This window comes from Zeugodacus cucurbitae, chromosome 3 (genome assembly GCF_028554725.1).
Source record: "Zeugodacus cucurbitae isolate PBARC_wt_2022May chromosome 3, idZeuCucr1.2, whole genome shotgun sequence".
NCBI classification, from domain to species: Eukaryota; Metazoa; Arthropoda; class Insecta; order Diptera; family Tephritidae; genus Zeugodacus; species Zeugodacus cucurbitae.
The window spans coordinates 48988888-49011481 of record NC_071668.1 but is presented as its reverse complement, the minus strand read 5'-3'; the positions used below and the strand labels follow the sequence as shown (position 1 = coordinate 49011481).

Sequence of the window (22594 nt, the reverse complement as noted above, 5' to 3'; positions counted from 1 at the left end):
ATTTTATCTAACATAATTGTTTACAATAGAGCAATTTACAGCCTGTAATGTCAAAAGCATTAAAAACAGAGCTGGCAACCCTCTTCAAATGCATTCTCTTCGAAAGTAAACAAAATTTTGCCAAACTCTACTAATCTCAATGTCAAAACACAATTTATATTTCATCCGAACACATCTGTTGAAGTAGAGCTCACTGAACAGAACTCAATACAGTGGCGATTAAACATAGCTCAGTCATTTTTCGTTGTCCAGTGTCATTTGCGGGCATTCTTTTTTTAGTTTCGCACAATTAAATCATCAATCTTTAAACGAAAATATTTGACATAGTTTTTCTTGGTGCAAATAGTTTACAATTAAGGCAATATATTTTATTTTAAAAAGTTTACACATTTATGCAATAAGTTTTGTGTCGGCAAGACGAAGTGAAAATGGAGAAAAAATGAAAATAGTGTGTGCGTAATCGAATCCAGTGTGCTTAGTGAAAAACGCGAACCTCGTACAAGTAGAAACGAATAAAGTAATTGCAACAATAATAAAAGACGGTCATCCGTCGTAATGAAAAGCGGAAAATTCGATTTTTCTATTGAAGATCTAACTTAAGACTCCAATAAATAGTTAATACAATTTGGCAATCAAAACAAGGATAAGCAGATTCATTAGACATTTCCCCTTTGGATTATAATAACAGACAATGGTATTCATTTCTTTTTTAAATAGAGTAAGAAAATTATTTTGACGTATTTGTTGGGTGTGAGGAAATGATTTTGTAATCGTTCGGTGACACAAACGCCTACACAAGTATGATTTTCACGCTAATATTGTTTTGTGGTTGTCCAAAGTTTTAAATAATATAGTGTTGAGTATTGTTTTTATTCCTAATCTCTTATATAAGAACTGTGAATGTTTTTTTTGTATGCTTTAAATTATAATTATTTTTTTTTTAATGATTTCACCGCAACCGTATTCGTATTTGTTTGACAAAAAGCAATGGTTGAAAACTTCAAAGTGTTAGTTTTATGAAAAACATAGAGTCAACGATTTATACGTGACTGCATGATGTAGAACGAAAAGTCTGCAAACAGTAAACAGTTTGCATTTGTTGCGAATTGTTATGATTTTAATCAAACATTTGTATTCACACGTGCATAATGCATAATGTATGCGTATATGCCGAAACTAGTTATTATATTTAAACAAATGCTCGCACTTATTATGCAACTTAGATCCTTAACTGTTTGGCTTCATAAGTCACAAGCAAGCAATCACTTAAATAATATTATATTGGAATGAACACGACAAATTTATCGAATGAATGATAACGTATGAGTAATATATTATATAGCTTTCTATCTTATTTACACTATTTATACGTTGCTACTTATCAAAAATCGTAATTCTAATTGACACAGTCGAAATTATACTTTAGTTCCTGCTTATTTTGCAATAACTACTACCCTGGAATATTTTATAGTTTAATAATAATTGTTGGTGTTTACTACTGTCATTATTAAGTTAAAGATAACATTTACAAATTTTTACTACTGCCATTGCTATACTGCTGCTATTTTGGCGGTTTAGTACTGTCATTAAATGGAATAAAACATTTTCCAAATTATTTTTGGGAATGTTGTTGAAATATCGTTCCTTTGCCCGATATAAATAAGGAATCCATACTGGTTCCATAGATTCTTAGGTTATTTTGTTCTTAGAATCAATCAATTTACAATTTTACTTTAAGAAATGTTGTGAATATAATTAAATAAAATGGGAAAGTGTAAAATATGAAGTTCTCTACATTTCTGAATTGAGTATATCATAAAAAATTAGGTTTCATATTTACGCTGCAATTTTTATATACAGTTCTGTACTTGTCAACTCCATTTTCACAATTTTTGGTTATTTTGTTTGAGTTTTATGAGGTAAAACATTAAGTTATGACTGTATGAGTATGAGTTAAATACATACAAATGAAGTAGGTTCATGATCAATAGGTAAGTGCAAACCTCATTGTTTGATGGAGCAGCTGGGGTATCACCACTTCTGCACGTAGGCAACTTACTTATCTCACTTTTTCAACGAAGAACTACCAAACAGCAAAGTGTGATTTTGACTTAATAATGGCTATATATTGCTAGATATAAAGCTTTGAATTTTGTCATATACCTGGTGGTGAGCCGCCAAAAACACAATTCAGGGTGGCAAAACGAGTAAGGAATTTTGGTCAAAATTGTATACCTTTATGATTAGCACTTTCCCCATTGCCTTATGACACATTTGTGAATTAATTTACAAATTCGCGATTTTTATAAGCAAGCATGTTGGTACACACATATGTACGTTTGTACTAAGGTTTTTTCACTTTATTACCTTCATTCTATAGACTTTATTAATCTAATCGATTTGTTTAATGAGAAATGCAGGCAATCAATATGAGCATTTACTTTTTTTGTGCATAACAACACTTTAGCGGCATAGACAGTCGACTAAGCTCCCAGATAAGATATTAGAGCATCATACAAACTTTAGAAAATACAAACAATACAGGGTAGAGCTATTCTTAGTAATTGTTTAAGCTTCAAGATACATATGTGAAAATAAAGAAATAAGTACAAATTAAAATGGGATGAGTAACAATGTAGCAAATATTAATTATTTTATTTTTCTTTCGTATGTTTCTTATATAATATATCAAAGCTATCGATATTGTTTGTTTACTCTACATAGTCATTTATATTTAAAATTTTTGTTATTAATTTTTGCTTAATTTTTTAGGAATCGGGCATTTTTATGCTATCAACGCCCATGAGGTCCTCCGCTCCGCTAAGTCCATCCGCACAAGCTACGCTTAATAAACATTTACCCAAATTAGCAACAAAGCGCCTTACACAGCAACAGCAACAACAAAATGTCAAAGCTGCAGTGCAAATGGTCGATGCTAGCTGTTGTACAGGTATAAAGCATAAATAATATGTATGTACATATGTATGCACCAATATTTCTTCAAAAATGGTGTTCCGTATGGTATTACCAAAAAACCTAAAGTTTGGCATTGCATACATACTTACATTATATACACATGTAAATGTTACTATAGCAAATGCAATAATCGCAACTATTTATTTCAGAACTATGCAGTAGTGAAAATTTACCTGAGGTCGAGATTTTTTCTCTTTTGGAGGAACAAATTCCTAAATATAAAGTTCGGTCGGATTTCTTAACCGACTTTTCTGGCTATTCCAATCAGGATTGGTTTGTCCCTGCACCAGCATTAGAAATACCTACCGAAGGTTTAGGTTTAACCAAAGAGCAGACACGTGAGACGCTTAATTACTTTCGTAAGTATCTTTTACAATAAATTATTTATTTGCCATCATATTGGCGTCAGCGGTAACATAAATATAATTGCTGAGTTTTTTAACTGTCTTCAGTAAATACATACAGCTGTATATTGCCATATATGTATCATAGAATATTGGTATCTAAAGCGAGTTTTTCAACTTTTACTAATATGCATTGCACTACTTTTTTTACAATCGATTATTTGTATTCGTTTAACCTGTGCTATTTTCTTCTCAATCTGCATATCGCATCCAAATAGCGTTTAAATGAATGCAATTTTTTATCAAGTAACAATATAATATATGAATGAAATTTTGTTTCCAAGCCAACAGTTCATAATTGAACCAAATTTAACAATTTACATGAAATTGAAATGCGCCTAAAAGAAGCTAATAATCAGTATATATTATACAAAAATATAAGTAAATATGTTGCATATTTTTAGGCTCCTTCATTTTTAACATATTTAACTCAAATTGTATCAAACAGATTTTATGAATATGTGTGTTTTATTTGACCAGCAAACTAAGTTATTAGCTTGTTTTGTATGGAAGACTTAGCCAACATAATTATCATAGCTTGTATTTTATCTAGAGGCATTGCCAGTTTGGTTTTTTCTCAGAAAAAGTAGTTGGCAATAGCGAGAAATCCCATTTTGACAGATTAAAATGTACACAAACCAAAATTATGAAATATATAAAAACTTTATCCATATTTATTTTGACCGCCCCGGAACTAATAATGATTGTAGATTCCTTAAAAGATCAAAATATTATAGAAAAGCCGGAAACAAAACGAAATTTGATTTATAAATTCACCGTTTTTTTTTCAAATAAATTACATTTCAGCTGAGAGTTCGGGCACACATTGCCAACATATACATTTTTAAGCGAAGATATGAAATAAGCTAAATGTGTTTTATTTGTCCATGATTTAGCACAAGCTACATATGTGGTGGTCAAATATGTATGTGATTGGCGTTGCAACCGTTTAGCCGGTTATAGCCGAATCGACGATAGTGCGCCACCTCTCTCTCTCCTTCGCAGTTCGGCGCCAGTTGGAGATCCCAAGTGTAACCAGGTCGCTCTCCACCTGGTCCCTCCAACGGAGTGGAGGCCTTCCCCTTCCTCGGCTTCCTCCGGCGGGTACTGCATCGAACACTTTCAGGGCTGGAGTGTTTTCGTCCATTCGGACAACATGACCTAGCCAGCGTAGCCGCTGTCTTTTTATTCGCTGAACTATGTCAATGTCGTCGTATAACTCGTACAGCTCATCGTTCCATCGTCTGCGGTATTCGCCGTTGCCAATGTTCTGAGGACCATAAATCTTACGCAAAATTTTCCTCTCGAAAACTCCTAGTGTCGTCTCATCTGATGTTGACATCGTCCAAGCTTCTGCACCGTAAAGCAGGACGGGAATGATAAGCGACTTGTAGAGCTTGATTTTGGTTCGTCGAGAGAGGACTTTACTGTTCAATTGCCTACTCAGTCCAAAGTAGCACCTGTTGGCAAGAGTTATTCTGCGCTGGATTTCGAGGCTGACATTGTTCGTGTTGTTGATGCTGGTTCCCAGGTATACGAAATTATCTACGACCTCGAAGTTATGACTGTCAACAGTGACGTGGGAGCCAAGACGCGAATGCGCCGACTGTTTGTTTGATGACAGGAGATATTTCGTCTTGTCCTCATTCACCTCCAGACCCATTCGCTTCGCCTCTTATATCAATATCATCGGCGTACGCCAGTAGCTGTACACTCTTGTAGAAGATTGTACCTTCTCTGTTTAGCTCTGCAGCTCTTATGCTTTCGTAGATTTTTCATTGGTACTTCGTTTTTACGTGGTGGGTCCCAAGCCCTACGCACAACCGCATAAGCGGGCTTCGCCTTCTCACTTTAGCTCGCCTTCAAACGGTTGTCTGTTGGCTACCCAGAGGATACTTGGTCTAAAACCGGAAGTCGTGAGCTGCTTGAACCATGTGGAGAAGAATCGTTTCTGGCCACTCCCAAGTGAATGACAATCAAAAACTTTCCTCACTTGCGTGAACTTCTACACATGATCCCATCCTCCAACACGCCTAATATCGCTACCCTTATTTTCAAAGGCTGCTCGTACACATTTATTTCTTAATTTTTCCCTAATTTTAACTCACTTGCTGAAGTAGTTGAAATTCTTAAAGTAAGCTTAGTATTACAGTACAGGTCATTATGGTCTACGTACGTTCAGCCAAAAATTGTGTTCTACGCAAAATTTCTTAAAACATTTTGGGGAAAGTTTAATGCTTCAGCAAAAAATTCAAAACGATTTTCTGTAGTAGAAAATTCAGTTTAGATAGGTACATAGGTGTCAGAAAATGATTCTCAATGATTTTATATTTCTATTGCACCCTTGCATTAATTGCAAGAAAATACTGTTAAAACGTTTGGAGGTTTCTCACACACTAGGTGTAAATACATAAAGTACAAAAGAAGATTTGTCAATTGAATACTAATAGGTACTGAAGTATTCTAATTTCTTTTACTTGAATTTCTAGTAATTACAAATAATATTTGAGTTTATTTAGTTCTACAAGCTGTGCCTTAGAATTCAAAACGTTGTGTAAAATATTTATCACAATACGCAATGTACGACTTTATACTTTTACTTTATTTGATTCTGCTCAAATAGATATGAAGTCATATAAATTTTTTCCCGTAATTATTTATATATTCTGCTATCTGCTATTTCATTTCCCATCTTATCTTATCTATTCTCACATTCGTGTATAAATTATTCATATAATTTCGTTTATATAAAAAATAAACACATTTCAAATGCATATTAGACGATCCACAAACTGCTGTATCGACACAAATGCAACTGCAGACTCAATAATTATAGCACATGAGCTAGGCTCCTTTTTACTGTGCTATCAAAATATGTACTTTCTTAGCACGATTTTTGTCCGATTAGTGTTTTTAATATTAACTATTTCGTTTTGAATGCATAATATGTAAATGGTTCTATAAATTCCTCCTCAAATTAATAAAAAAAGTTTTTAAACGTATACTTACATAAGTTAAAGGTGTGTTAGTAATACATTTCGTTTATATTAAAAAAGAGGCAATAATTATTGCTCTCTTTATAAAAACTCTTTTTTTTACGAATTTGGGAGTAAGCATTAAGCTGATTCTGTAATGTTTCCACCTTTTTTTATTATATTAATACATACGAGTATACTTACGTTCCGGTACAACTTCCGTAAGTATGAAAACTGGTTTGTAACAGTATTTCATTAAACTGAACATTGACCCGAATTTTTAATATTTTAACTTGCAAATGTGGATGTAAAAAAAGAACTAATTAAATAGAAATTCAAAGTATAACGCTCATTTCGTTTCGATGTTGATGTGAGCTGTTCTCAAATCTTAATACAATCTCTTGTGGGCTTCAGTATGTACCTAAAAATAATTTTAGTGATATGTACATGAGTTAATTAAAATAACAATAAATTATTTTCTAATTTAGCAATGGATTTTATGTAGTTTTCCATACAACCCGTTTTATGTGCTGTACAGCGAAAGTACTGTTCGTAACTTGCTTAATAAGCGTTCTGTGAGATTTACTGAAGTTGTATTTTATTTTGCAATAAGTAAGTGATTTACGTTTTCTATAATTACTATTGTTAAATAAAAACTTAAATTAACAACTTGGCGGTTTTCCATTAGTGACTCAATATGGTATAACAATGAATATGCAAAAAATACAAATTTTATTAATGTATTATACAAGTAGTAGATTGGTTCGGTTATTAAGAGTTCAGCCATGTGACGAAAAAACTCGTAATTGTTAAATTTTAATTGATTCTAAATAAGTGAAATTAAATAAAATTTCTCTGTATACATTTCTAAAGAGCGTTCGCGATTTCGAAATTAATTTCTCAATATTAACAGTTCAGCATGTTGTTTACCAAATATATATTTTCATCCAATATATTTATCAAAATACATACGTTCTGACAAATACATAAATATATTTATGTGCATATATATACAAATGTAGGTGTACGTGATACTTATTTTTAAATATTATATGAGTATGACACTCAAATTTTCAAAGCTTTTCTAATTGATTTGTGACTATTTGTTTATGTAAAGATGTACGTTTAACTAAAAAGAGAATATCTAAAATTTTCATTAAACGTGCATTAGGCAACGTACGATTACAGTAGCGGCTGTTAGCGGCATAAATTGTTGCATTTTATAGAAAAATCTTAAAGTATAAAAAGTTTAAAGAGCTTTAATTTTCATGTAGTTCTTGAAAAATTAGAAAAATATGCGAACATTCTTTATTTTGCTAAACTTGCTTTAGTGCTTTTTCAAAAATTAAATATTTCAAATGTAATTGCAGTTTTAGTTTTTTATTTCTACTTTTAATTATACCCATGTTTCACTTGAATAATCATTCCTTTGTAACAAAGAATAATTGCACGAACTTAAAATAACATATCGTCTTAGTTGGCTAGATTATATAAATTTTAAATATCAACTAATATTATATGACTAATATTCCCTCAATACAGTCACTCCCTATTTCGTTTGCTTTCTGTTAAAATGTACGCGCTATTTTTATCCTCCTTCACTGTAAATGTTGATATAGCAGTGCATACATGCAATAAGCTAGTGGACTGTATGTTCGACAAGATAAGTGTCAATGATTATTAATTAATATTTTTTATCGTCCATGCCTATTAGCTTTTGTAAATGAAATTTATAATATAATAATCTTAAGAAAAAAACATTTATAATGAACGCCCGTTAATAGCAATTAAAATACACCCCTGTACATCACTTGTTCGTTGCGCTTTTTGCTGAGTTGGTTCAGTTTAGTTTTGTTTGAAATTGGAATGTGTTGAAGAAATTTCGTTGCGGCAATTTGTTTCATTCCACTGTCCACTTCAGTGTTCATTTGGGAGCGTAGACAATTGCTATCCGCGTTTTTTTAGTGCGTTGGAATGTCTTGCGGTTGTTCTTAAAGTAAACGAAATAAAAAAGTAAATGCCAACTGATTTAAGTGTTACAAGAGTGTAGTGAAAATTGTTATAAATATGCTAAATATAAATGCTGTTGAAAAGCACGTGAAAATATGTTTCGTCGAATGACAAAACCTAACTTTGACCAATTACTCATTGTTATATATGGTGCGCTCATTTGTGGGCTAGTTTAAGGCTAGGTGCAACTCCAGAAGATGGAAACATTTTCACCATGAAATATTGGCCTAATAAATGCTATGCACTTTGCGTATCGGTCAATGGAGTTTAATTAATTCAACAAAGTTTAAATTACCTATTGGTTAAATATTTGTGATTAAAAAGAAACAGCAACATAATTATTAATACACCCAATTTCTTATATTCATTCTTTTGAGTTACATAAAACCATTCCAACGTAGCATTATTCATAATTGTATTTGTGTGTGGTATATGAGTGACATTGATGTATTAGTTTTAACTTTTGCTATCTGATAAGCAACTAAACCCGAAAAGTATTTTTTTAATTTAATCTAAATTGAATGATAATGGTTTTCGTCGGATTTTGTTTTTTAACTAATTGTTGTGATAACAATTTTTTTGTAACCCTAACTATAATTCAATTTGGTAATTTTTCCTCGCACATTTTCATTGAACTTGTAGAGTTATGTATATAAATACCTCAACATATGAAATGATTCGTTCCACATACCCATGAAACTGTAAAGCAAATTCCCTTGCTGTCATATGCCAAGAAAAAGTCAATGCAAAGATACTCATTACGTCATAATAAGTAAATAAACTGTGCCATATGACTGTCAGATGTGCAGATACGAAAAAAAGGTTTCCGCATTACAAACAAGGGTTATACATTTAATGGTACTTTTGGGGTGGAAATTTTCAATATTAAAAAACAAGTAAAGATTGCAAGTGGTTTAGCTTAATGCTTCGCATTTAATTACACAATAATGTAAATTTAACTGACTGGTTAAAGTCTGTATTATTGTTTACGTCCCTGTCCCTAAAATAGTCTGATGTATGAATATAATTTCAAATTTGATTGCGGCATATCTAATTGATATGGATAGTTATAATATAGTTTTTTAACTCACTTTATTATTTTCCTTAATATAATTTTGACAAATATTATGTATGCTTCGTTAATAGATATATTTGTTATTCGCGATGAGATTGAAAAAATTCTAAATTGTGCAAAAAAAAAAAGATTAAATCTATGATAATAAAAACACGCGGATTTGTTAAAAATCGTTCTGCCTTCGAACAACTACTATGAACACATAAGTTTAAAAAATATGTCGAGTGAAAATATAAGTGTGCCACAAAGCAATATAATTGCCCCATCCGATTTTAAATATGGTGACGCAGATATTTGTTCGAAACGTCGGAAGTGCAATGGTGTTGATACTGAGGGCAATGACAGTACTGCATTTATGGAATGTACAAATGTGAGGACAAGTATTTCTCCTTTGGATTTTTCCACCATTGATATGAGCTCAGATTTTAAAGGAGGTCTTCTTAATTCCACTACATTGACATCGTCTATACAGTCATCACCCATTTTATCAACAAATGAAGAAAAATCGGAAAATGCATTATTAATAACAGCAAAACCATCGAAAACAAGTAAAGGCTTTGAGAACACTTTCAAATTGCTACAAACGCAAGTGGAATGTAATGCTAAAAAAGCGATAAGTGTTATGCAGTCCTTTAAAGTAGATACGTCTTTTTTAAGCAGCGGTAGCTGTTCGTTAGCTTCAATCAGTGAGGCTGAGGAACCAGCTACACATTTGGAACTTGAATTAGAAGCAATGGAACGAGTACGGACTCTAGCTACAAGCAAGACAAGCCATAATATTTCCCCGCGATTTGTATCACTTCTCTGTGACTTCGTGTCTAAAGGTCAAACCAAAGAAGATGAAAAAAAGTTAGAACATACAATTTCCAAATGTAATGAGCAAGATCTAATGTATCACGCGGCTAGAAATTCAGATGGAAAGAATTGTCTAAAAGTTGTAAGGACGTTGTATTCAGATCAAGGTATGCATGACAATTCAAATATAAATATATGTTGTTTTAACTATAATTGAATGGAACACAAATTTAATGCGCATTTTTGCATTATAATATAGGCGATTTCCGCTCTACATTTGTTCCGATCAGTCTGTAGACTGTACTGCAAGTAATCTTTATATGGCAAATCGGAGTTAAGTTTTTTTCTATTAATAAAAAGGCACACTTTATCGAGTGGCCGTGCAAATGCACACGTAGTCGATGCGAAATGCGATTATTTTCTTTTAAATAAATATTTTTAAGTGTCAATTGAAGGTATATTAGTATGTAGTAGGAGTTGCAGTTGTATGCGTTTTCAGTATTCTTATCTTTATCTTGTTTTCGTATGCGGTGTAAGGGGATGAATGGTAAAGCTTTATGAAATAAGCTTAGAACTTTAAATTCAATTTAACAACATTAGTTCTAAAGCTCATAAAAATAACGGTCTACAATATGCGCATAGTGAAAAGTTTAAGATATTAAAATGTTAATTAAAAATCTCCATTTCCCCCGAGAAAACAGGTCATATTTGATGCAAATATTTTAAATTGTATGAGAATTATAAATCATCAGCTATGCATACATATATACATATATATAAACCAATGTATTACGTTTATAACTATTTGGTTGTTAGAATAGTATAGAATAATAATTGGAGGGATGCACTGCAAGCTGTGGTCTTTTGTGCCCTCACAATATCTACAACGACTCCATTTGGTTATTTATTTGCAACCAGTTTGTTTCTTTTCTCCTAAGATCCGGCAACCATTCCACTTTGGAACGTGTTTACTGGAGTAAGTGTTCTGCAGTGTTGAAAAATGTACAATTATTGTTTTCAAGTATTATCACCGATAAAATTTCTCATATGTTAATACTCAAAACTGATAATGAAATTAAGTTGAAAAAAGTTAGCGAGTTTAAAATATATTCATGCATTAAGAAATAACTACGCTCTATAATTTGTACGTATATTTTATTATATCTTATTCTATATATTTATATGTTATACATGATTCGTGTAGTCTTGATTAATAACTGGAAAGTAAATATTCTAGAACCAAATAAAAATTAGTGTAATAATAAGAATGGTAAATGAATACTAAAATGGATATACATATATACAAACGAACAAAATCACATACAATACAAATTTGTGCAAATATGTATAAGTGCTGCAAATGAATTATGTCAACACATTGCTTGTGTATTGTATTCACTGCTTGAGTAAAATTTCAATTTGTATGACGTTCTACAACACTGCTGTCAATTGATTTTTGACATTTGTTCCAATATTCATTCTCTATTAATAAAGCAATGAACATTTGCGAAGTGATAGGAAGTTGTGTTTGGCAAAATAATAGCGAGCTTAATTTCAGCTTAGAATTGTAAAATTTTGAACTATTGTGCATAGTAATTTTGTGAAACGTAAAGCGAGAATTTTTCACGCGATAGATAAATATATTTTTTAAAACCGGGTAAATGAACTGTATTTTCTGAAGCTGTATCGTATAGTATTTGCAAAAACTGCGTCACGAGACCGATGCCGTTTGGAATAGTTTTCTTCCTCTGTCCACTTAGATTGTCATAGTTAAAAAGGCCATTAGCATTTTAGTAAATATAAAAATACATACATATATATGTATAGAAATATTTGAAGTTCGATTTGTCATAAAGTGAGTATTACGAAGATTTAATATGATATGAAATTTAGCAAACGGGTTTTTGTTTTTGATCTGTTTACTTGTATACTAATGAATTTTAAATGTTTTATTTATACATATGTACATATATATTAAGACATAAGTATAACACCCTTGGCTTTATAAGATAGCGCAGGCGTGGAAACAAATTAAGTTCTCTTCATTTTGTCAAAAATCCTGCATTTTCCAGTAATTTTGTACACCCCTGCTGAATCAAATCATCACGTCGTCAAGTGTTATGTTCAGTAAAATATGATGCGTCAGAATGTGAAATGCTAAAATTCGTTTCTAAATATTATATAATATAATTAGAAAATAACGTCGCGACAAATTACCGTGATTGAAGTTAATGTGCTAAATCAAAGCAGACATTTCAACTGTTTGCTATATTATTTATTTGACTTTCAAAATTTTCAATATACGTTTGACATCATAAGTAAATTAGCCGCAACAGTCCTGTTATATAATTAACAAAATCCTACGTATCAATAAAAACGTTAAAATCAATGTGTGCTTGTTTGAATTATTAATAATTATTTTGAATACGTGCAAAATTAAGTTTATTTTTATTTGGTTTGGCATGCAAAACAATGGAGAATGCCGCTTCCAGTGGTTGCGTTCAACGTAATGACCGTATGCATCGACGCAATGCGTCGTGGTCTCCGGAAAATCGATATAACACTTTAGAGAGCGACATGGAAAATGTAGTGGTAGTGAATACAAACATTGATGCTGTCGCTACAAATCTCAATACTGAATCGAACTTACAATGGTTTGAAAATTGTAATGAAGACGACGTGGATGCTGCGCAATTGGAGTATGAGGACGAAATATTGTGTACTGCAACTACATATCCAAATGCAGTATTTAATACAGTTGAAAATGCTACTATAGCTGATCTAAACTTTTCGCAATTACGATCTAATAACCGAACTTTACTTGAGAACGAACAATTACTTTACGAAGGTAGTGCATAAATGTATAATTTATGTGCAAATAAGTGTCGAGTTTTTATAGCTTTCAAATATTTAAAAATCTCAATATTAGTTTATTGCTTCGTGAATGTTGAATGCAGAAAGAACAATTAAAAATTATTAAAAAAGAAAGAACACAAAGAAATATACCGGTTTTGATTCAAGCATATGCTAAGTTAAAAATTTTTAATATTTTTAGTATACATTTTTTATTCAGAGCGTAAAAGTGTGTAATATAATAGTATGACCGACACATTTGCTTTTGTTTGCTGTTTTTAATAATAATATGCATTAAAAAATTAAAAAGGAAGTGTCAAACTCAATAGGTTTGAGTTGTTTTTTTTTCTGATACTATCTTTAATGAAATTTTTTTACTATTCTGTAATGCAATAAAATAAATGTGTAAACGAATGATACAAACATTTCAAAAATAATTATAATTTGTTTTAACACATATTTACTCTAAAATATCACTTTATTCATAATTAATTGTTATTTCAGTTCTATGTGGAAATCGTGTAAGCCAAATGACGCGCGCATATGACGACATAGAAGCTGTGACCCGCTTGCTGGAAGAGAAGGAAAAGGACTTAGAATTAACAGTACAAATTGGCAAAGAACTTTTAACACAAAATAATGCACTTGAAAGTCGAATTGCTGAACTGGAAGCAGATTTGAAAGTTTCCAACGAGGATCGCGCTCAACTAGTGCATGAACTACACAAGAAAAATGAACTTATCGCTGTTTTGACAAATGACTCTGACGAAGGGAGTGAAAATGGTAAGCAAATGTTCTATTTAGTTTTTTGTTATTTCCTCAACGAAGATATTTTTGTTTGTAAATGTTACAATTTAAATATTATTAACATTTTTTTTATACTATTAAAAAAATCACTTCTATATTTTAGATACTCCTACCTATTCTAAATCAATTACTTTGGATTTACTACAAAAGAAAATTGCGAATCTACAGGATGAGAATAAGAGTTTAAAACTTGAAGCCTTACAGCTTGCCTCACAAACCGATGATGTCGAGGCGCAGGAACGTCAACTTATGGAAGATATAACATCGCAATTGAACGAAGCTAACGGGCGCTACGACAGCATGAATCTAGAGCTGGAACGTCTCCGAGAGGAGAATCGTTTGCAGCACGAACAAATAATAAGTTTAACGGCGAGATTGTCAGAGGCCGAAATGAGGCTGCATCAATTAACGCACGATAATGATGAACATATAACACTTTTAAATATAACCAAGGAGAACCAAAATTCATTAGCAGTGGAATTACTTGAATTCAAGCAACGATATCAGGAAGTACTTGCGCTCCTGCAGGAGGCTCAGGAGCAATTGCGTAATCAGCGCAAGAAAACAATGCCGCAAGCGCGTAGCTCTTTTATATCGAATTCCGGTTTACTGCAGCCAGAATCTTTGCAATGCGAATTAATGGAGTCTTCAATGTATTCTGAAAACAGTCTTGACTCTGGTATTTCGGGTGATACACAACGTGCTGATCGTATGGGTCGATTAATGTCACAAATGCCTGGTATATATGGTGGTGGTGCAGGTGCAGCGGGATCCGCTTATGGCTTAGGTGTTGGTGTTACACCACCATATAAGCGTGTCTTCGAAACAGTACGATGTGCAAGCAAAACTGGCAATTATATGGATAGTGGTAATTCGTCGATGACACAATTGGGTGCTATGGCGATGAGTAGTAGTGTGGGACCGCGGATGTCGGCGATGCCGTATCGTGGTGCCGCCTTCGATGACAATTCAATGGGTCTAAAGACTTTGTCGTGCGAAAGTCTGGTATCACAATCGGACGACGGCTATCCAGCGGCACCAACTGGTGTACCCGGTGCACCAGGCGCTAAAGACCTCGAAGCTGCTCTAAAACGTCTCACGCCAGCTGAAGTATTGGCACGTCGTGCTATGCTTTCCTATGCGCCAGTTGGTACGTACACGTATGATGAGCAGCCAACCACCACAAATACACTTCCACAAGGTATACGCACGCCAGATAGTATTATGTCGACAGGTTCGTCGGGTATTTCATCCACGAATATGTCGGCATCAATGCAACAATGGCGGCTACCAGAAAAATTGCAAATTGTGAAACCGATAGAAGGTTCCCAAACACTACATCATTGGTCCAGATTAGCAACACCAACATTAAGTGGCCTACTTGAGGAACGACCCGGTGTGACAATACGCGGTGGACGTGGTCTAGACGATTTGGGCATGCAAGTGTATACATTGTCTGATGTTGAGGAGGACGTGAGCGATGATTTACCTGGCAAGCAATTCGAAGCGTCCGGATGTACATATACATATACAACGAGCATGGTTATGCATCCCGATGACGGTTTAAATGATTTGTCATTCTTATCACAATCACAATTGTCATCACGCATGGCCTCCGCATCGACATCGCGACAACCCAGTTGCCCGCCTACACCACACGGTGGCCTCTCACGCAAGAATTCCTGCTCGACGTTTTCGGTAAATTTAGGACTGGCTTCCATGTTAAACGAACGTGGTATCAAAGCTGTGACGCCAAGTGCGCTGAATACACCCGCCGGACCGAACTTCACACCAACTGTTACACCTTGCAATAGTCCCGGTAAGCAAATACAAACAAATTATTCATCATGTGATATGTTAAATTAACTTAACTTCATTTCATTCTTATTTTATTTCCATCTTTCAGAGGGTTCACCACCACGTTCAGCATCGCCTGAACCATTGTTCGGTATACTGTCGACTGGAGCAGATTTGATACGACGCAAACTAATTGGCGATATAGAGAGGCCGAATCGTAATCATGCTCAAAAACAACAAAAAATCATGTTATCTCGCCTGGAGAGGCGTGCATTACGTTCGCTAAAACTGGTTGAGAAGGTGGAGAGTATTGGTTTAGAGAATATTATAGTAGCACAACCGAATACTATGTCTCAGCTGGCTAGCGGTATTGCGAGTCGCAGCTCTAGTCCAATGGCACAATTAATTAGTCTTAAGAATCTGCACACATGCGCCAATAACGTAGTGGACGATATACACTTTGATCGTGATCAAATAAAAACCGTGTTGCATAAGGGACTGACTACGCCTACCAAGAGCAATGCAAGCACAAAAAGCGATGATGAAAGCATGGAAACGGAGTCGATATCAAGCGTAATAAGTTCCGAAAGAACTGTTAAAAACGAACAACAGCACACAGTAAAAGCCACACAAAATGTGACTGCGCCAACGACAGTGCCCACAAACGCCACGACCACAACGGAGTCCCGCATAAAACAATTGCAGCGACAAAAGTCACGTCGTAATCTTAAGAATGGTATTGCTGGTCAACGACCAGATTTAGGTACGATCAATGGCAATAATGCTGGTGTGGGTAGTGGGCGTGTACGTCCCGATTTAGGAAAAGTGTCTTCTGGACCCTCAACGTCTGCGGCAGCAAAGAACAACATGACAAATGCCACCACGGAGCTGACACAGCAGAAGAAGGGTGCGCACAATAAAGCACGAGAATCGCGTGAGCAACAACAACAAAGTATAACACAAGCATTTGTCGGTACAGTGAGTTCATTACTCTTCGGACGTAAAGGTGGCTGGCTGTAGAGCACTTTTACTTATTTTACTAAATGTGCTTATTTAAGTATGATGATAATATATATAATAATATTTACTACATAATTTAGTTTGATAGTGTTTGGAACGAAAATCAATGATTATAAACGGATAACGAATAGTGAATGTATAAAAGACAGCTGCGCAAAGTTAAACATAAATACGCAGGCAACTTATAGTGCATTTGTGTAAGCAGGCAGCTTCCATGTATGTATGTATATAAATAAGAATTGATTGCAACGATAGTGAAGCTGTGATCTACTATATGAGTAGGCCAACAATAAAATAGCTTTTGTTTGGTGCACTCACTTACGTAGCGCATTTTAAAGCCTATCTGTATGCTCATTACAGCAATTACAACTCAAATTGGCCTAGTTTGTCTGCTATTCGTTGTTTATCCCTTCACAAGGCATAGCTAACACCACAACATAATGTAGAATCGCATGAGGAGTGGAAATAACTTGTACAACTCATATTTACATATTTTGAAGCATTCGCAAGTTGTTTATACCTTGTATCACACGCATACATCTTTATTTTTTTATCATACATAACTTAGGTAATTTGTTTTTATCTTATATTGATTTATTATTGTTTATTTATTAAATTATTGAATTTGAATTTTAAGTTTTGAAACACAAACATTCACATGGCGGAGCAATAAACACCCAAGATATTATACAATACTGCCACGTTGAGTTCTCTTTATACTTGCGAACTACATATATACGCTTAGTTTGAGTGTCTGAGTTTAAGGAAACAATTCTGAGTTACATACATGTACATAATAGTTTCTTTGTTGCTTGCTAAAGTATTAATGAGAAAAAGCTAAGAAATGAAAATGCGTAACTTCTTATATTCTCATACATAGCATGAGCGTTCATAATTTTGTGTTTTTAACAGCAACATTCAATAATTATTTAATCGCTACATGCATGACAACAGCATTGCGCTGCCTTTAATTATAGGTGCCGTTGCATTTTTTGTTGCAGATAAATGCAAATAAGCAATTCCACTATTTATGTTAACGATTTAACAATACAATGCTCCGTAAAGTTAATTAGACTACGTCGAATTAATTAAAAATTGAGTTTTTTAAATTATTTATAAACAGATATTAACAAAAAGTGTTTAGTTAAACGTAAGAAGACACCATTCAACATCCACTTTCTTTTGAATTATTGAACGTTTATGTTCAAGTGCTGTTACGTTTACTTTTGAAATGTTATATAACGAATGTTTCAGCAATTTTAAATAATTCTAATTGAATATCTCACTAGAAGCACTTTTCGGACGATTAAATCTAACGCTTATTTAAAAATTTGTGTTATGCAAATGTGAAAATTATATTATATATTAATTTTTTATTTATACATATTTTTTTAATTTTTCTTTTATTTTTAATTTTTTTCAATTTATTTTCTTTAGTTAATTAACAGATTACAGCACAAGTCAAACAAAAATGCATTTTATTTCGACCAGTAGTCTGTAAAATATCATTTTCGTCAACTCTGTGCTCAACATGCTCCGTTACAACTGTGTCACTACTAGAAAAACATCGACATACACATATACATTGTTAAATTAAATTAGTTCTAGTCTCCACTTCCTTAAAAAACGTTCTTCGCTATTCGTTGCCGTAAAACGAAACCAATACTGCAACTTAGTTTGTAGATAAATGAAACATTGTGATGTAAATAAAATATTGTTTTTATTTAATTTTTATTTTTTTTTTTTTGTGTGTTCTCGCCAAACTATACATAGTCTAGTTTGGTTGACGAAAGTGCATGGCAGCGTTCATAGCCTCTATCAAATAAAATAACAGCAAACAATAAGTTATAGTAAATTTAAGTGAAACAGAGCAAATGAAAATAAAAAAGTCGCTGCATATATGGTAAAGAATGGCATAAATAAATATGGTGCTAAGCTATCAATGTTAGTATGCGCATCACATGCAGTAAAGTGCATACATAACAGACATTTACACATGTAAGTTTGTAAGTGTGTGCCATCTGTTGAAAACTTGGAAAAACCTATCTATCACTTGTGATAAACTTTGATCATTTCAGTAATTGCATTGCTTTTGCTTAGTGAAAAAAGAACCGAAACTAAAATATTAATAATAAAGTAAAGAGTAAATATACGACGAGAATATGAAAAAAATGAAAGTTGTGTGCATTTTTGTCACAGTTTATTAAAATAATTAAGGCCAGCGTTCATATATGAAAGACTTTATTTTCCTATATAAAGGCAAGGTTAGTACGAATACAGTGGTGCACATACATAGATAAGATTTGAAAGAAAAAAAAACAAACAAATTATATATAAAATAAACATTATTAGTTATACACGCCATTCTGGCCATTAGCGGAAGAGAAAATGAAAAGCAATTGAAAATAAAATTAACTAAAATATTTTAAATAAATATTGCTGCAGTGACTTAAGTTAAAACTATGAGTTAAATTATTATTTATTTATAGAACTGTAAATTGAAATATAATATAAACGTCGTTAAAATTACACAAATTGTTTATTTGGAAACTCCAAGATTACCTTACATAATATTTTGTCATCGTATCGCCCTGCTTTGATTATGCTGCAACAATAAGGCAATCCTCCCATATCTTAAGGGGTTATGTATGATGAGATGTGGGAAAATGGGGAAAATTCTGCTTTTCTGTAGTTATGTAGCCATATTTTTATTGAATACTAGGTATACATTCTTCGTAGTACAATTTCTAATCTGTAAAATCAGCTAAAGAACATAAAAAAAATACTAATAACACTGTCCAACAAATGAAGACTTTTTGAATGGAACAGAATAGCGACCCCATAATTCTGAAAGGGTATGTTGAGTAGATCATTTTTGTAGAACAAACTTATGGTCCAGCACATCTGAGTTTTTTTTTACAGTGGGTCAAAGTTTTCATTTTTTGGTCGAAGGGAGCATTATACTACATGAAAAAAATGTTGTAAGTTAATGTCTGAGAGAATTCTTATGGTCAGAGTTATATTGTGGAATTGTATGAGGATTATTTTTGTGGAAGATCTTAATCCTCTAACTGGTTTCTTTATGGGTCAATTTGACCCTTTTTTTCGAGAAAATCAAAAAATATCCTTTAAAAAAGGACATTTAAGGATTAAAATATTCTACGAAAATGTTTGGCGGAAAATTTCAGTGGGGGTCACCAAAGACACCACTGTTGTAAATAAAGCTCTTTACGATTAATTGGCAAAATTACACGCCAACATATACAAAGTAGGTGAAAACGTCATCAAGTTCGGCCGGGCCAAACACTGAGTTCTCGCGTCTAGTCAGCTGTGACTTACAAATCGGGTGTGATAAAAGTAAGCATAATTGACTTACTAAGCAGTACATATCGGGTGTGATTTTTACTAAAATTAATATAAAAAAAGAAGAATTAAAGCTTAAATAAGCATGGCGGATTCTGTTTGCAAGTTAAGAGATTGGTTTTATTTTATTTGTGGACATTTTACGCACCTTCAAAGCAGAAGAAAGATATTCCCTACAATTTAAGGACCATATTTTCTTTTCTTTGGAATACGATTTTTATGTGAAGCTTGGATACCAAAAACTGTATGTACTACTTGCGAAAGTGGTCTTTTGACCTGGTACTAAGGCGCTACCATTTTCTGCGCCTATTATATGGATTGAACCTGAAAATTTGGTAAAGGCCAAAGGCACTACGCGATAATGACATACGAAGCAACAAATAATGTCATTTTACCAGAAGTGCGCTGTGAAGGTGTTCCGGTGCCTCAACCGCCTACACATACATTTTCGGCCAATATGACATACGCCAATACAGAAATAACAGCGGCGGTTGAAAACATATCAGATATAAGTTACTTGCCTCCTGGTGGTTTAAACATATGTCCTAATTTGATAGACCAAGCTTATTTTGAAGATCTTGTAAGAGATTTAGGACTAACAAAAGAGAAAGCTGAAATATTATGTTCCAGATTGAAAAACAGGAATTTGATAAAAGCCGATGTAAAAGTTACATCGCCAAGAAAAATACACGCCGATTTGGAAAGTTATTTTAAAAAATCAGAAGAACTTGTGTACTGTTGCAGTATTGAGGAGGTTCTAAAATATCTAAAGCTTCCACTGGACTTTTCCGCTTGGCGACTATTTATAGATAGTTCAAAACACAGCTTAAAAGCAGTTTTACTGCACAATGGAAATCAGCATCCATCAATACCGGTTGCGGTTGTTCCACAAAAAAGGAGGAAACATACGCAAATATTTCAAATCTCTTAAATAAAATTGAATACTAAAATATAAATGGGAAGTATGCGCAAACTTCAAAATGATTGCAATATTGACTGGAATGCAAACAGGATACACAAAATATATGTGCTTTCTTTGTAAATGGGATTCACGTGCTACCAGCAGCCATTATCATATTAAATATTTCGAAGAACGTAAAGAAAATATTATTGGTGGCTTAAATGTAATCCATGAATCTCTTGTCCCAAAAGATAAGGTCATACTTCCACCGCTGCATATTAAGTTGGGCGTGGTGAAAAATTTTATTAAAAGCTTAAATACACAAGGATATGCTTTCAAACACATTCAAACAATTTTCCCCAGATTAAAAGAAGGTAAAATACAGTTTTAAGAAATAATTTATTTCATTTAATGCAAACTACCTTTTCTAGGAATGCTCGTTGGACCCGATATAAGAAAATTATTTCAAGATGAAGAATTTTATAGTTATCTGCCGGATATGCAAAAGACAGCATTTGACTTTATGCAGCTGGTTATATCAGAATTCCTTGGAAACTCAAAAGCACAAAACTATACAGAAAATATTGAAAGCATGCTAATCGGTTTTAACAATATTGGCGTTAAGATGTCACTAAAGCTGCATTTCGTCACTCTCATCTCAAGTTTTTTAAAGAAAACCTTGGAGCGGTTTCAGATGAACACGGTGAAAGGTTTCATCAGGATATAAAGTTATTGGAAGAAAGATTCAAAGGGAAATCCCAAACTGTAATGCTTGCTGAATACGTATGGGGCTTGTACAGAAACCTTGACACATCGGAACATTCACGTCAAGCTAAATACAGGAAAGCATATTAAGTTTAATCTTTAATCCATTGTCCTACTACTGCTGAAGCAAAAAAATAAATATGTACATACTATAATAAACCACTATTAAATCAAAATTATAATTTTTTTTATCAATCGTAAAGAGCTTTATTTACAACAATGGTGTCTTTGGTGACCCCTACTGAAATTTTCCGCCAAACATTTTCGTAGAATATTTTAATCCTTAAATGTCCTTTTTTAAAGTATATTTTTTGATTTTCTCGAAAAAAGGGTCAAATTGACCTATAAAGAAACCAGTTAGAGGGTTAAGATCTTCCACAAAAATAATCCTCATACAATTCCACAATACAACTCTGACCATAAGAATTCTCTCAGACATTAACTTACAACATTTTTTTCATGTAGTATAATGCTCCCTTCGACCAAAAAATTAAAACTTTGACCCACTGTAAAAAAAAACTCAGACGTGCTGGACCATAAGTTTGTTCTACAAAAATGATCTACTCAACATACCCTTTCAGAATTATAGGGTCGCTATTCTGTTCAAAAAATGCTGTTGGACAGTGTAGTTGTTAAAGTTATGACATTTTGCGCAAAACCCGTTTTTTCAAAGAGACTTGCCGTGACTACGATTCCACTGCATCAGCTCAACTGAAAGCATAAAAAACAAATTTCGTTAATATGGGGACTTGTGGTGTTCTTGAACGATTTATTGAAATGAGAAAAACATTTTCTGCAAATGAGGACAATTTTCTCAAAAAGGCTACTTTTTTCATATGTATTGTTTTCAATA

General features: G+C 33.1%; 1 protein-coding gene and 1 long non-coding RNA gene across 6 annotated transcripts; one reads left to right on the top strand and one right to left on the bottom strand.

Annotated features, from left to right (window-relative positions):
• The first annotated feature begins 176 nt into the window (after window positions 1-176).
• LOC105217459 (trafficking kinesin-binding protein milt) lies at window positions 177-18172 on the top strand. Of its 5 annotated transcripts, XM_011192469.3 has the most exons (6): window positions 177-694; window positions 2773-2950; window positions 3126-3335; window positions 13593-13871; window positions 13999-15714; window positions 15802-18172. In XM_011192469.3, the coding sequence occupies exons 1-6, from the start codon at window positions 692-694 to the stop codon at window positions 16710-16712; spliced, it is 3297 nt and encodes a 1098-aa protein (XP_011190771.1). In that variant the 5' UTR covers window positions 177-691; the 3' UTR covers window positions 16713-18172. The 5 variants fall into 5 exon arrangements, with proteins under 5 accessions (XP_011190771.1, XP_054083521.1, XP_011190769.1 ...); XM_054227546.1 differs by lacking the exons at window positions 177-694; window positions 2773-2950; window positions 3126-3335 and adding exons at window positions 8198-8351; window positions 9512-10402; XM_011192467.3 differs by lacking the exons at window positions 177-694; window positions 2773-2950; window positions 3126-3335 and adding exons at window positions 8201-8368; window positions 9512-10402.
• Window positions 11739-12593, bottom strand: LOC128920387 (uncharacterized). The gene is made up of 2 exons (XR_008470439.1): window positions 12453-12593; window positions 11739-12392 (listed from the first exon to the last, which is right to left on the bottom strand). It is a non-coding gene; the product is annotated as an uncharacterized LOC128920387 (long non-coding RNA).
• Window positions 18173-22594: the final 4422 nt, after the last annotated feature.